Source organism: Cebus imitator, unplaced genomic scaffold (assembly GCF_001604975.1).
Source record: "Cebus imitator isolate Cc_AM_T3 unplaced genomic scaffold, Cebus_imitator-1.0 Scaffold71, whole genome shotgun sequence".
Lineage (NCBI taxonomy): Eukaryota > Metazoa > Chordata > Mammalia > Primates > Cebidae > Cebus > Cebus imitator.
Genome location: NW_016107386.1, coordinates 635,747 through 648,369, shown reverse-complemented (window position 1 = coordinate 648,369; position 12,623 = coordinate 635,747). Strand labels below are relative to the sequence as shown.

At 41.7% G+C, this 12,623-nt stretch overlaps 3 protein-coding genes across 6 annotated transcripts in view; 2 read left to right on the top strand and 1 right to left on the bottom strand.

Moving 5' to 3' along the window:
* TAF5 (TATA-box binding protein associated factor 5) overlaps nt 1–2,968 on the top strand; it is a 19,988-nt gene extending 17,020 nt beyond the window's left edge. Inside the window, exons 9-11 of the mRNA XM_017531142.2 lie at nt 1,072–1,249; nt 1,417–1,594; nt 1,897–2,968. Coding sequence (XP_017386631.1) covers nt 1,072–1,249; nt 1,417–1,594; nt 1,897–2,114 — 574 coding nt within the window. The 3' untranslated portion in view covers nt 2,115–2,968. The remainder of the gene's footprint in view (nt 1–1,071; nt 1,250–1,416; nt 1,595–1,896) is intronic.
* Nucleotides 2,953–9,957, bottom strand: ATP5MK (ATP synthase membrane subunit k). Of its 2 annotated transcripts, XM_017531148.2 has the most exons (5): nt 9,818–9,957; nt 9,156–9,439; nt 6,010–6,105; nt 5,830–5,922; nt 2,953–3,067 (listed from the first exon to the last, which is right to left on the bottom strand). In XM_017531148.2, the coding sequence occupies exons 3-4, from the start codon at nt 6,094–6,096 to the stop codon at nt 5,833–5,835; spliced, it is 177 nt and encodes a 58-aa protein (XP_017386637.1). In that variant the 5' UTR covers nt 6,097–6,105; nt 9,156–9,439; nt 9,818–9,957; the 3' UTR covers nt 2,953–3,067; nt 5,830–5,832. The 2 variants fall into 2 exon arrangements, with proteins under 2 accessions (XP_017386637.1, XP_017386638.1); XM_017531149.2 differs by lacking the exon at nt 9,156–9,439.
* Nucleotides 9,958–9,988: 31 nt separating this feature from the next.
* Nucleotides 9,989–12,623, top strand: part of PDCD11 (programmed cell death 11) — a 56,341-nt gene continuing 53,706 nt past the window's right edge. For all 3 annotated transcript variants that reach the window (XM_017531139.2, XM_017531138.2, XM_017531137.2), the window contains exons 1-2: nt 9,989–10,098; nt 11,769–11,881. In XM_017531139.2, the coding sequence (XP_017386628.1) occupies nt 11,780–11,881 (102 nt within the window). In that variant the 5' untranslated portion in view covers nt 9,989–10,098; nt 11,769–11,779. The remainder of the gene's footprint in view (nt 10,099–11,768; nt 11,882–12,623) is intronic.

Below are 12,623 nucleotides of genomic sequence, written 5' to 3'. Positions count from 1 at the left end.
AGAGACGGGGTTTCACCGTGTTGACCAGGATGGTCTCGATCTCTTGACCTTGTGATCCACCCGCCTCGGCCTCCCAAAGTGCTGGGATTACAGGCTTGAGCCACCGCGCCCGGCCTTGGTCTTGATTTCTTAACCTCATGATCCACCCTCCTCGGCCTCCCAAAGTGCTGGGATTCTAGGCGTGAGCCACCGTGCCCAGCCAAATCCTGCTTTTTAAAAAAGTCTTAATCCTCCCTTCCACTCCCATGAGATGCTTAACCTTGTCTTCCACTACCACGATGAGCACCTTTATGTTTCTGTATAATCTCCTTAGATGTTGAGGATAAGGTAGCTCAGGTTAGAAACTATTTGGCCAGGTGTGGTGGCTCACACCTATAGTCCCAGCACTTTGGGAGGCCAAAGAGGGCAGAGCATTTGAGGCCAGGAGTTCCAGACCAGCCTGGCCCACATGGCAAAACCCCATCTCTACTGAAAAAACAAAAAACAGAACTTAGCCAGGCGTGATAGCACGTGCTTGTAGTCCCAGCTACTTAGGAGATGGAAGCAGAATTGCTTGAACCCAGAAGGTGGAGGTTGCGGTGAGCCGAGATCACACCACTGCACTGGGTGACAGTGAGACTCTGTCTTTAAAAAACCAACTGTTTGGTGGCCAGAACTAGGGCAAAATACTTCCTTGTGGTTTAGATTAGGAATAGGGAAGGAAGAGGAATATACAGAGCTGAATTGGAGTTCTATAACTTAAGTTTCGGCTGGGTACAATGGTACATGCCTGTAGTCCCAGCTACTGGGGAGACTTAGGTGGGAAGATTGCTTGAACCCAGAATTTGAATCCAGCTTGGGCAACAGAGCCAGACCTCAGCTTTTTTTTTTTAAAAAAAAAAAAGACAAAACTGTACCAGATCAACTCTCAGAACTGTTAGTCTTATTCTTCTTCCCTCAGTTAACTAGTAAGTGGGAGCCACTGGAACTAACATTTCATACAGATGTTTCTGTATTTATTTTGGATAGATTTTTGGCATTTCACTGCGAACTACTAATTGTCATCTTTTGCTTTCAATAACTTTATAAAAGGCTTTGGGCTACAGACCACTATCAGCCTTTAAGGATATTTGCTGGCCATCTTGCTGATGTGAATTGTACCAGATTCCATCCAAATTCTAATTATGTTGCTACGGGCTCTGCAGATAGAACTGTGCGGCTCTGGGATGTCCTGAATGGTAACTGTGTAAGGATCTTCACTGGACACAAGGTATTTTACACTATGACTATTCAACATCCGAGGTTGCTTTCAACATAAAAATATTTTTTAAACATCTAACATAAATTTTAAAGATACCATTCTTACTACAAAACTTTTAATTTTTGTCTTATTTTCTTGGACATACTTGACTTTGATCCTATAAATTTCTTTTCTAGGGACCAATTCATTCCTTGACATTTTCTCCCAATGGGAGATTTCTGGCTACAGGAGCAACAGATGGCAGAGTACTTCTTTGGGATATTGGACATGGTTTGATGGTTGGAGAATTAAAAGGCCACACTGATACAGTCTGTTCACTTAGGTTTAGTAGAGATGGTGAAATTTTGGCATCAGGTAAATGACTATTAATGGCTTTATGGTAAATGGTATGTTAAGAGGAAACAGTGTTAACGATTGCTAAATTAAGTCCTGATGTTTTAGGTTTTGCTTCCCTTTAGCTATGATTCCAGTGCCACCCTACATGTAAGACTTCTCAGGTTAAAATACCATCTGAAATGCTCCTTTAGAAGGAATAGTTGTTGGTCAAGTTTAGATTTTTCACCCAAAATGTATAGTAAATACATAAAATGCATTGGACAGTCTCAGAATCTAAATATGATGGATGCAACTAATGGTTTCCTTTGACTTCCCCTTAGGTTCAATGGATAATACAGTTCGATTATGGGATGCTATCAAAGCCTTTGAAGATTTGGAGACCGATGACTTTACTACAGCCACTGGGCATATAAATTTACCTGAGAATTCACAGGAGCTATTGTTGGGAACATATATGACCAAATCAACACCTGTTGTACACCTTCATTTTACTCGAAGAAACCTGGTTCTAGCTGCAGGAGCTTACAGTCCGCAATAAATCATCGGTGTTAAAGACCTTTTGGAAGCTACTGTTTTTAAAAAGGGAGACTAAAAGCAAATACCTCAGTGATTAATATTTAAGCTACAAAGAAAGAATGTTTTTGTCTATATGGATCTGGAAGTATGCTGCTTGGAAAATCTGAACATGACAGTTCCACGTTTCTATAGCAACCACATTTGACTAATTTCCGTTAGTTGAATAGAGGTATTATGTTCATGGAGGGGACATTTATGGTGCTTTGGATTGTGTGGAAACTATGCATTTTCTGTTCAAATGCTATTTTAATTTATTACATTTAGAAAAAAAGTTGATTTCAATAATTCATCCTGCTTCGAGATTCAAAATCAGAAATATAATATCATTTTGAATTTTAGCTGAAGAATCCTATGAGCATGTATGTTTCTGCTGTAAAAATGTAGTTACTATATGGCACTCAAGTACTATGTTAAATGATCTGCTAACATTTTTTTTCTTGGCCCATGATTAGTGGAATATATCTAACTATGTAGGGTGAACTACAGTTCCTTTCTTAGATCTAGATTTAAAACAGCCCTCCACTGACATCTGAATTTATATACCTGTTGAGTTTTGAGTGTACCCAAACACTCGATAAACCAGGTGAAGAAATTTAGCTTCCATGTTCTACTTCAGCTAAAACAGCTACATACAACCTAGTACACTTGAAGTCAGACAGACATTTCCGTTGCTTACCTCCAGTACTGAGCCTTGCTTTGGGATACTAAAAGATTTAGACCAAGTCACTGCCAGTTTTTGCCTTTGTTGCATTTTGTACAGTTTTTATATTTTTGATATCTTGTAAATAAAGACAACCAGCTTTTCCAGGTTCATAATTTATTGTACATATTGTATTATCACATGATGAATTGGGATTAGCTTCTCCAGACATGGAACTTAACAGATGAGGTTAAGAACGGAGACAGTTTAAAATCCTATAAACAAAGCAAAAAGTTTAGATACAAATATGGTCAACTTGAAAGACATTCAAGAATTACTAAGATAACTGAACCCACTGAAATCGAATGCAAATTTATATTAGACTGTCAGAGGCGTAAAACCAAAATTAAGGTGTAACTCAGATTAATACATTTTTTTTTTTGAGACAGAGTTTCCCTATTCTTGCCCAAGCTAGACTGCAATGATGCAATCTTGGCTCACTGAAACCTCTGTCTCCCATGTTGAAGCGATTCTCCTGCCTCAGCCTTCCAAGTCCTGGGATTATAGGCATGTGCCACCACGCCCGGCTAATTTTTTATTTTGAGAGATGGGGGTTTCAACATGTTGGTCAGGCTGGTCTCGAACTCCTGACCTCAAGTGATCCATCCACCTTGGCCTCCCAAAGTGCTGGGATTGTAGGTGTGAGCCAGAGTGCCTGGCCTTAGATTAATACATTTGTTTTTCTTTTTTGAGAGGGAGTCTCACTCTGTTGCCCATGCTGAAATACTGTGGCAGGATCTTGGCTAACTGCAACCTCTGCCCCCCGGGTTCAAGCAATCTCCTGCCTCAGATTCCCGAGTAGCTGGGAGTACAGGAGCATGCCACCATGCACGGCTAATTTTTTGTATTTTTAGTAGAGACAGGGTTTCACCGTGTTAGCCAGGATGGTCTTGATCTCCTGACCTCATGATCCACCCACCTCAGCCTCCCAAAGTGCCGAGATATTAATACATTTTAACCTAATATTCCACCTTTAACAAATAAGCTACCAACAATTTAGTATGATCCTAAAGGTATACTATTGGAAAAGTCTAGTAACATCACTAGTAACATTACTAGATATATGTTTATATCTAGTAACATAAAGTAACATCCTTTTTTTTTGTTTGTTTGGAGACAGACAGAGTCTCACTCTATCCCCTAGTGTAGTGGTTTGATCTCGGCTCACTGTAACCTCTGCCTCCTGGGTTCAAGTGATTCTCATGCCTCAGCTTCTTGAGTAGCAGGGATTACAGGTGCCTGCCACCACGCCCAGCTAATTTTTGTATTTTAGTAGAGATGGGGTTTTGCCATGTTGGCCAGGCTGATCTTGAACTGCTGACCTCAGGTGATCCACCCACCTCAGCCTCCCAAAGTGCTGGGATTACATGTATGAGCCACCGCACCATGCCTGGCTAAACTAACATCTTAAATAGCACAAAATAAATATGCATCAGGGACACAATTTCTCCATTTTTTTTTTTTTTTTTTTTGAGAGGGAGTCTTGCTCTCGCCCAGGCTGGAGTACAAGTGTGATCTCAGCTCGCTGCAATCTCCACCTCCTGGGTTCAAGGTATTCTCCTGCCTCAGCCTCCCGAGTACCTGGGACTACAGGCACGCATCACCAGGCCCGGCTGATTTTTGTATTATTACTAGAGACGGGGTTTCATCATATTGGCCAGGCTGGTCTTGAATTCCTGACTTCATGATCTGCCCACCTTGGCCAGGCACAGTGGCTCACACCTGTAATCCCAGTACTTGAGAGGCAGGTGGATCACTTGAGCCCAGGAGTTCAAGACCAGCCTGGGGAACATCACAAAACCTTCTCTCTACCAAAAGGAAATACAAAAATTAGCTAGGCATGGTGGCACGCATGTACCTGAAATCCCAGCTATTCAGGAAGCTGAGGGGGAAGGGTCACTTGAGCCCGGGGCAGAGGTTACAGTGAACCTGAGACTGTACCACTGCCCTCCAGCCTAGGCAACAGAGCTCGTGTCTCAAGAAAAATTTCCAGGCCAGGTGTGGTGGCTAATGCACGTAATCCCAGCACTTTGCGGGGCTGAGGTGGATGGATCACCTGAGGTCAGGAGTTTGAGACCAGCCTGGCCAACATGGTGAAACCCCATCTCAACTAAAAAAGAAAAAAAATAAAAAAGGTTGGTTAATAATTACATAAAGGGCTTCCATGTCACCCAAGTGTTAAATAAAAACAAGTATAGGATGAATTATATTTTTAAGAAAAATACAAATAGTAAATAAATAGAAAAATGTACTTCAAAAAGCAGGAGATGCAATTTTTTTACTCATCAAATTAGCAAAAATCAGAAACTTACATTTCACATTGGCTGGGCAAAAGACACACCCATTTACAAAGGTAGATACCCCATATTTGTCTGGGAAAGCACTGGGCAAGACAATCCTAGATACAGACAAGGCTTCATGCTCAAAAGCATTCACTGTACTAATTCTAATGGGAGATTTCTTCTCTGAAATAGTTTCTGTATTTATGAACAGATATGCATTCAAATTATAAAGATATATTTGGTATAAGACAAAATTACAGACATGATCATAGTCACTGGAAACCAAACAAAACACATTTAACAAAAATTGTTACGGTCTTGGGACATGGGCAATATTTTTGTTTTTTTGTTTTTTTTCTTGTTTTGGAGACAGTCTTGCTCTCGCCACTAGGCTGGAGTGCAGTGGTATAGTATCGGTTCACTGCAACCTCCACCTCCCAGGTTCAAGTGATTCTCAGTCCTCAGCCTCCTGAGTAGCTGGGATTACAGGCACCCATCACCACACCCAGCTAATTTTTGTATTTTTAGTAGAGATGGGGTTTCATCATGTTGACCAGGCTGGTCTTGAACTCCTGACCTCACGTGTATGCAATAAATTTTGCAAAATGACAACAGTTTATTTTTATAGTAAATGTTAGGGAAAAATCCTAACATCAAAATGGCTAAGTTATAAGGTTTAAATATCAACTTCTTACCATTTATGTTGCTTTCACAGCTGGAGTTTTTTTGGGCCTTAACTTGAAATACAAGATAATCAAAGCAATGCTTCCATATGTGGCCAGTACACACTGAGAAAGAAAGAAAAAAGTAAACAAGAGTTGTCGCATCTATATTATTTTAAAATATAACTGCTTAAAGTTATCATTAATACTTACATTCCTTCTACCTGTGAGAGTATGAGAGTTGAAATATTTTTTAATACCAGTGAACTGAAATTGTTCCTCAGCTTCTGGACCTGCCATGATCTCAATCTTTTAAAAAAAAGAAAGCAACAATAAATTGGTTTGGATATAATTTAAAAGTAAATAAGTTTTGTCTTGTTTTAGTTTAAAAACTCAAAGTCATTGCATATAAATATTGTAAATTTTTATCTATGTCTCACACAACACAGTAGTAGCAAAGATGGTGGAAAAAGCCTTGTTAATAAGAAAAGCTTTTGGAAGTAGGATTTTACCTTGACTGCTATTTCATGAACACCTCAGAATATATCAAATCACTCAGCATAAGAGGAGAACACAATAGCCCCTACTAAGTTCATTCTCTGACCCAACACAGCTTTATGTTTTCATTCTTGGCTCTATCACACCACAGTACACTGAATTTAGGACCTCCATGGAAGAGGGGAGAAGGGATCATTTACTAAATGGAGTTGATAATAGCTAGTGGTGGTGTTAAGGAAGCTGGAATCCTTACACCACCACAAAATAGATAAAACATTTAAATGTAAATAGTGAAATTAAAAAGTCCTGGAAGAAAACATGAGTAAATATTTAAGTCATCTCAGGGAAAGGAAAATATTAAGGAAAAAAGCCAAAAATAAAAAGACAAAATATAACTGGATAACCAACCACACTATTAGTCAAAAAAATGTAAAGTGAGACCAATATTTAATCATCAAACTAGCAAAGATAAAATTATGGTAAGTAGCAGTATTAAGTATGTGAGAAAACAAGCATTCTCTCTCTCTTGCTTGTAGTGTAAACTGGTACAACTTTGAAAGTGCAATTTGGCAGTATCTATCCAATTGTAAAATGAGTATACCCTCCCATCTAGCCGGTTCATTTTTTTTCTCCAGGAATTTATGCTTATTGAAATATTACGAAGTGGAAGCACATTATATAGTTCAAAGATGGTCACTGAAATACTGTTTACGAAAATCTTAAAAGTCCATCTATAGAAGACTGATTAAAAAAATGATGGTTTCCATTGAAGGACACACAATATGCAAAGATCTTTGTGTACTGACATGGGAGAATGTCCCAAGTAATGTTATATTTTGTAAAAAAAAAAAAAAAAAAAAAAAAAAAATCATATTTCTGGATTATTTATTTATTTATTTTTAAAGACGGGGTTTCACCATGTTGGTCAGGCTGGTCTTGAACTCCCGACCTCAGGTGATCCACCCGCCTTGGCCTCCAAAGTGCTTGGATTACAGGCGTGAGCCACCTCGCCCGGCCTATTTCTGGATATTATAAAGCACATCAATGGCTCTCTTAGTCCCTAGACCAGCAGCATTAGCATCACTGGAAACTTGTTAGTGCAGATTCTTAGGCCCTACCTATTAAATCAGAAACTCTGGGTCCAGGAATCTATTTTAATAAGGCTTCTAGATAATTCTGAAGCATGCTAAAGTTTGAAAAATACTGCAGTAATGGAAACAGAAAAGTTTTAAAAGTATTTAAAAAAACACTGGAAGAATATATAGCAAATTTTATGAGGGCTTAATCTATAGTACCTGTGTATTTTATAAAGGCATGATTTCTTTTATAATGAAAAACAGCAAAGACGAGACATATTCAAAAGGTCACCAGAACAAGAGCTGAAAATTCGTATGCATGACCGCCTATCTACCACGACCGACGCCACGCCGAGTCGATTGGCAACAGAGACGAGCCGGTCGAGGTCCGGTCGAGATTGGTAGGCAGTGACAGTGACTCAGCTGGCTCTTGATGAAATGGAAGAGGGAGATATCTATGAGGGTGTCACTTCTATGGAAACTGGAACTCCCCCATTCAAAGGCTTTCAGAGCCATTCTTGTGCAAAGAATTGGCAATGAAAATTTGAGAAAAATGACCTTAATTTTCAAGTTTCAAGAAGGTTCTTGGAGCAATGAAGGAAATCCAAACTTCCTTAGGTCTCTTCAGAGACCTTGGCCAGACTAGCCCAAGTAGGAAAATCTCCATTAAAAGCAACTTTATAATGTAGCTCTTATATCAACTATTTCACTTTACTAAACTTACTAAAGACATACTTTCCCCCGATTCATTTCATGAAACATTTTTGGATTCATTTCTTGTGGTATGAAGTAGGTTTTTAGGAGAAACCGCTACAGAAAACAAGGGTTTAATGTTGACCATTAACTGAAAACCTCCCCTATGTTACATCTAATGAAACTTTTTAGGAGGATATGCCCAACAATACTAAGGTGCTTTACCTTTTCCTTTAATTTACACACAATATGGGAGGAAAGCTGCTGTTTGTGATATCCCACAGAATACTAATTCTGACCGCAGGGAAGTGCATAGTTCAAGAACTGAAATCAATGACTCAAGTTAGTGGGTCTCAGAGGAGGAAGACTCTTGAGAGGCTCAGATGGAGGAGGAAATGGGGGGGGGTTGTTGCTGATAATGATGGAGTAAGATAGAAAAATTTGGTTCTGCACTCTTCAGCACACTGCAAGTTACAAAGTAGGGCAAAGATAAAGGAACCCTTGTGTTTACAGTGCCCTTTGTAAGACTCCTGGATGTGATTTAATGTTTTTAAATGGTGGTCTGTTTTAATTAAGCCACCAACTGCTTTCTCTCTTTTTTTTTAAAAAAAAAAAAAAAAAAAAAAAAAAAAAAAAAAAAAAAAAAAAAAAAAAAAAAAAAAAAAAAAGCAAAGCCTCCCTCTGTCGCCCAGGCTGGAGTGCAGTGGCGAGATCTCGGCTCATTGCAACTTCCGCCTCCTGGGCTCAAGCGATTCTCCTGCCTCAGCCTCCCGAGTAGCTGGAACTACAGGTGCACGCCACCACGCCCGGCTACTTTTTGTATTGTTGGTAGAGACGGGGTTTCACCATGTTACCCAGGCTGGTCTCGAACTCCTGACCTCAGGTAATCTGCCCGCCTCGGCCTCCTAAAGTGCTGGGATTACCGGCGTGAGCCACCGCGTCCGGCCACTAACTGCTCTTAAATGTAACTAATCCTTCTGTGTCTCTCTCTACCCCTGAGATGGGCACTTTATTAAAAGGTCCAGAGTGACCAGTAGCTCTTGCTACTCTGTTCCTCTATATTGCTATTTTCCTTTCCAACTGAACACTTACCTGGAATGGTGAGATCACGAGGTAAGAAAGGCAAAGATGAGTGAGAGCCACTCAGGTACTATAAGCAGCCTCTTGCACTTCAAGTTTACAGCTCTCTATTCTGGCTACCTCCTAGGAAAGGCCTTCCTGCTGATCGTCTAAAGACTGAATTCTAACCCGCTTTCAGCGGGCCTGACGAACTGCAGGGCCTGCGCGACGCTCACTCGCTTTGACAAAGGCTGCAGAGCAGCTAAAGGAGTTCTGGCTGGACAACTTCCTAAGCACAGCTCGGTGGGAACAAACAGCTATGGGCGTACAGAGGAAAAGAGGTTAATTCGGCCGGTGATGGGGTCAAAAGCCCTAGTCCTTCTCGATATTACGTCACTGGGTGACCTTGGGAGACTCCCTTCGCGGAGGGCCTCATTTTCTTCATTGGCGAATGCAATCTAAGAGTCTTCGAGAGCTGTGGGAGCTTTTGGGAGCACCTATCTGCCTCGCCTCGAGGCTTCTCACCCTCTGGCCGCCCCCGTGCGCCCCTCGTTTTTTCTAGCCCTTTTCCTATCCCCCAAGGTTTCTCTCCTCCAAAGCTAAGATCTTGAGGTGTTCCTCGGCCAGAAACGGCGGCTGACCCCACAACGTGGAGGAGGCGGGAGGTCCAAGCCCGGGCTCCCCTCTTTACCCACCTGCTAAAGCCACAAATTCGGCACCGAGGGTCCCTCAACGACCGTATTCACCGCTCGGACCGGCCGGAAGAAACCGCCTCAGCCGGCCACCGCGATTCAGCCTTCTGCGTCGATTGGCTACGGCTCGAAGTCCCGCCCTTCCGATTCCTGTCTTACGTTGCCCCCCGCCCAACACAGCAACGGAAGTAGAGTGTTGCGCCCGCCCATACTTCCGGAAGAGTTGCGCTGGGCTCAAAGTGTCCTGGTCTCCGCGTGTGTGATTACAGCGGCGAGAGCTGCAGGTGAGTAAAGGCAAAGACGACAAGGGAGGAAACCTGATGGCTGTCAGGTCTGTCCCAGGCCTGGGTCCCTGTTAGCCATCCGCTAGATGAGTGTGGTTCGGCCACCTGAGCCCCGCTTCGAAGCCAGCTGTTCTAGCAGTCCCTGTAACCCCAGGCTTTGTGTTCAGAAAGTAGCTTGTCATTTCTGTGCCCCTGAATCGCCTTCCTTTTTGGAGGCTCGGTTTCCCCTTGTCTGAAATGAAATTAACGGTGAAATTCCCAGCAACCTAGACTCCCTGAACTTTCTTGTTTCTTTGAATCATACACCCATCCCTGATTCCATATCCTTGGCCCCATCAGGTCATCACTTCTCTAGTCTCAAGCCCTTCTAGATTCTTATTGCCAGTTGTCTCTCAGAACCAACGTCTCCTGTCTTCTGTTTTCGCTTATACCCGGTTCTGGTTCTCATGGTTTCTCTGTTGTACTGCATTTGAACCATTTTTAACAATGCATTTGAATCCTTCTTCTGAATTTCCTTCGGTACTGCCTCTCTTCATGTCCAATCTATAGTCTGCTGTGTATTTTTCTTGCTTACTATTCTGTCGCTTTCCCCGCTTAAGTCTCTGACTTGCCAAAGTAAACTACCCATATCTAATTCCAGGTCTTCCGCAAAGTAGCCCAACTTCTCCTTTAATTTTTTAAGACGGAGTCTCGCTCTGTCCCCCAGGTTGGAGTGCAGTGGCTGGATCTTGCATCACTGCAACCTCTGCCTCCCAGCCTCAAGCAATTCTCCTGATTCAGCCTCCTGAGTAGCTGGTACTAGGCGCACACCTCCACACCCGGCTAATTTTTTGCATTTTTGGTAGAGACAGGGTTTCTCCATGTTGGTCAGGCTGGTCTCAAACTCCTGACCTCAGATGATCTGCCTGCTTTGGTCGCCCGAAGTGCTAGGATTACAGGTGTGAGCTACCGTGCCCAGCCTCCTTTAAAATTTAACTTCAATTTTTGTGCTTTAACCTCCCAGTGGTCTAGTTGAATAATTCTTCAGAGACAACAGCAAACCTTTGAGCATTTCTTTGATAGGGAAATTGCTGGTGTTTATTGAAATAATAGGCTTTTTGATAGGGAAATTGCTGGTGTTTATTGAAATAATAGGTTTTTCCTATTCCAAGCCTTATCTCACATTCCCTTTCTACCTGTCAAGCTTCTGTTCATCTTTTACCCTTCAGCTTAAAAGGATCTTTATGAAGCTTGCCTCCTTTACTGAAGCCTTATCCCTTCCTATATCTTTGTGATGGTTTATAATCTGATTTGCATTTTAAATTACTTGCATAATTGTTTTGTCTTCTAAAAAGTGTGCATGTTCTTAAAAGGCAGAGGATTATATATTCCTCTATAGAACTACAGTGTATCTCATCTCTGACTTAACTGTAGCTGCTTAGTGAGTGCTACATTGAATCTATGACTTACTTTTCTGGAATAAGGTGGGTGGATTTGTGGTTTTGAAGCAGAGACCATTGGAAAGATGATGTATGGATTATCCCAGGCCTGACATCTAAATCATCTGTGTTGTAGTCCTGAATATTGTGTAGCATATTGCTGGAACATTCTTTCTCTTGCGCATTGATCACACCTTTCTGAAATCTGCTACCAAGACAACATATCACCATTTTCCTTTGCATTGTTTTTAGGAGACTCAAACATGGCAACGCTGGAAGAAAGCTTCCCCCGAGGGGGTACAAGAAAGATCCACAAACCAGAGAAAGCTTTCCAGCAGTCAGTTGACCAAGACAACTTATTTGATGTAAGTAGTATGCTTGTTTGGTGACACTCACTGGAAACTTTCACTCTAGTGTCTTGTGAAAAATGAGCCTTATTTGAGAATGTGTTATTTTCTAGATTTTTTTTGCGTCGAAGTCTACTATAAATTTAACTCATTTAGAGAGGCCATGCCACCACAAGCCTACATCTTTTGAAGCTTGGCATTTAGTAGTACAGTTTAAAGTACTCTTGTTGGCTTGGCATGGTAGCTCATGCCTGTAATCTAACAGTTTGGGAAGCCAAGGCAGGCAGATCATTTGAGGCTCGGAGTCAAGACCAGCCTGGCCAACATGGTGAAACCCCATCTATACTAATACTAATACAAAAACTAGTCGGACTTGGTGGTGCAAGCCTGTAGTCCTAGTCCTAACTACTCGGGAGGTTGAGGCATGAGAAGTGCTTGAACTGACTAGGCAGAGATTTCAGCACTGCACTCCAGCCTGGGCAAGTCTCTGTCTCAAAAAACAAAACAAACAAAATAAAGTGCTGTTGTTCCTTGTTCTTAGGGATTCTGTGCCATGTTTCTTTCTTTTTTTTTTTTTTTTTTTTTTGGAGACAGAATCTTGCTCTGTCACCTCGGCTGGAGTGCAGTGGTTCGATCTCAGCTCACTGCAACCTCTGTCTCTTGGGTTTAATTGATTCTTCTGCCTCAGCCTCCCAAGTAGCTGGGTCTACAGGCATGTGCCACCACTCCCAGCTAATTTTTGCATTTTTAGTAGAGATGG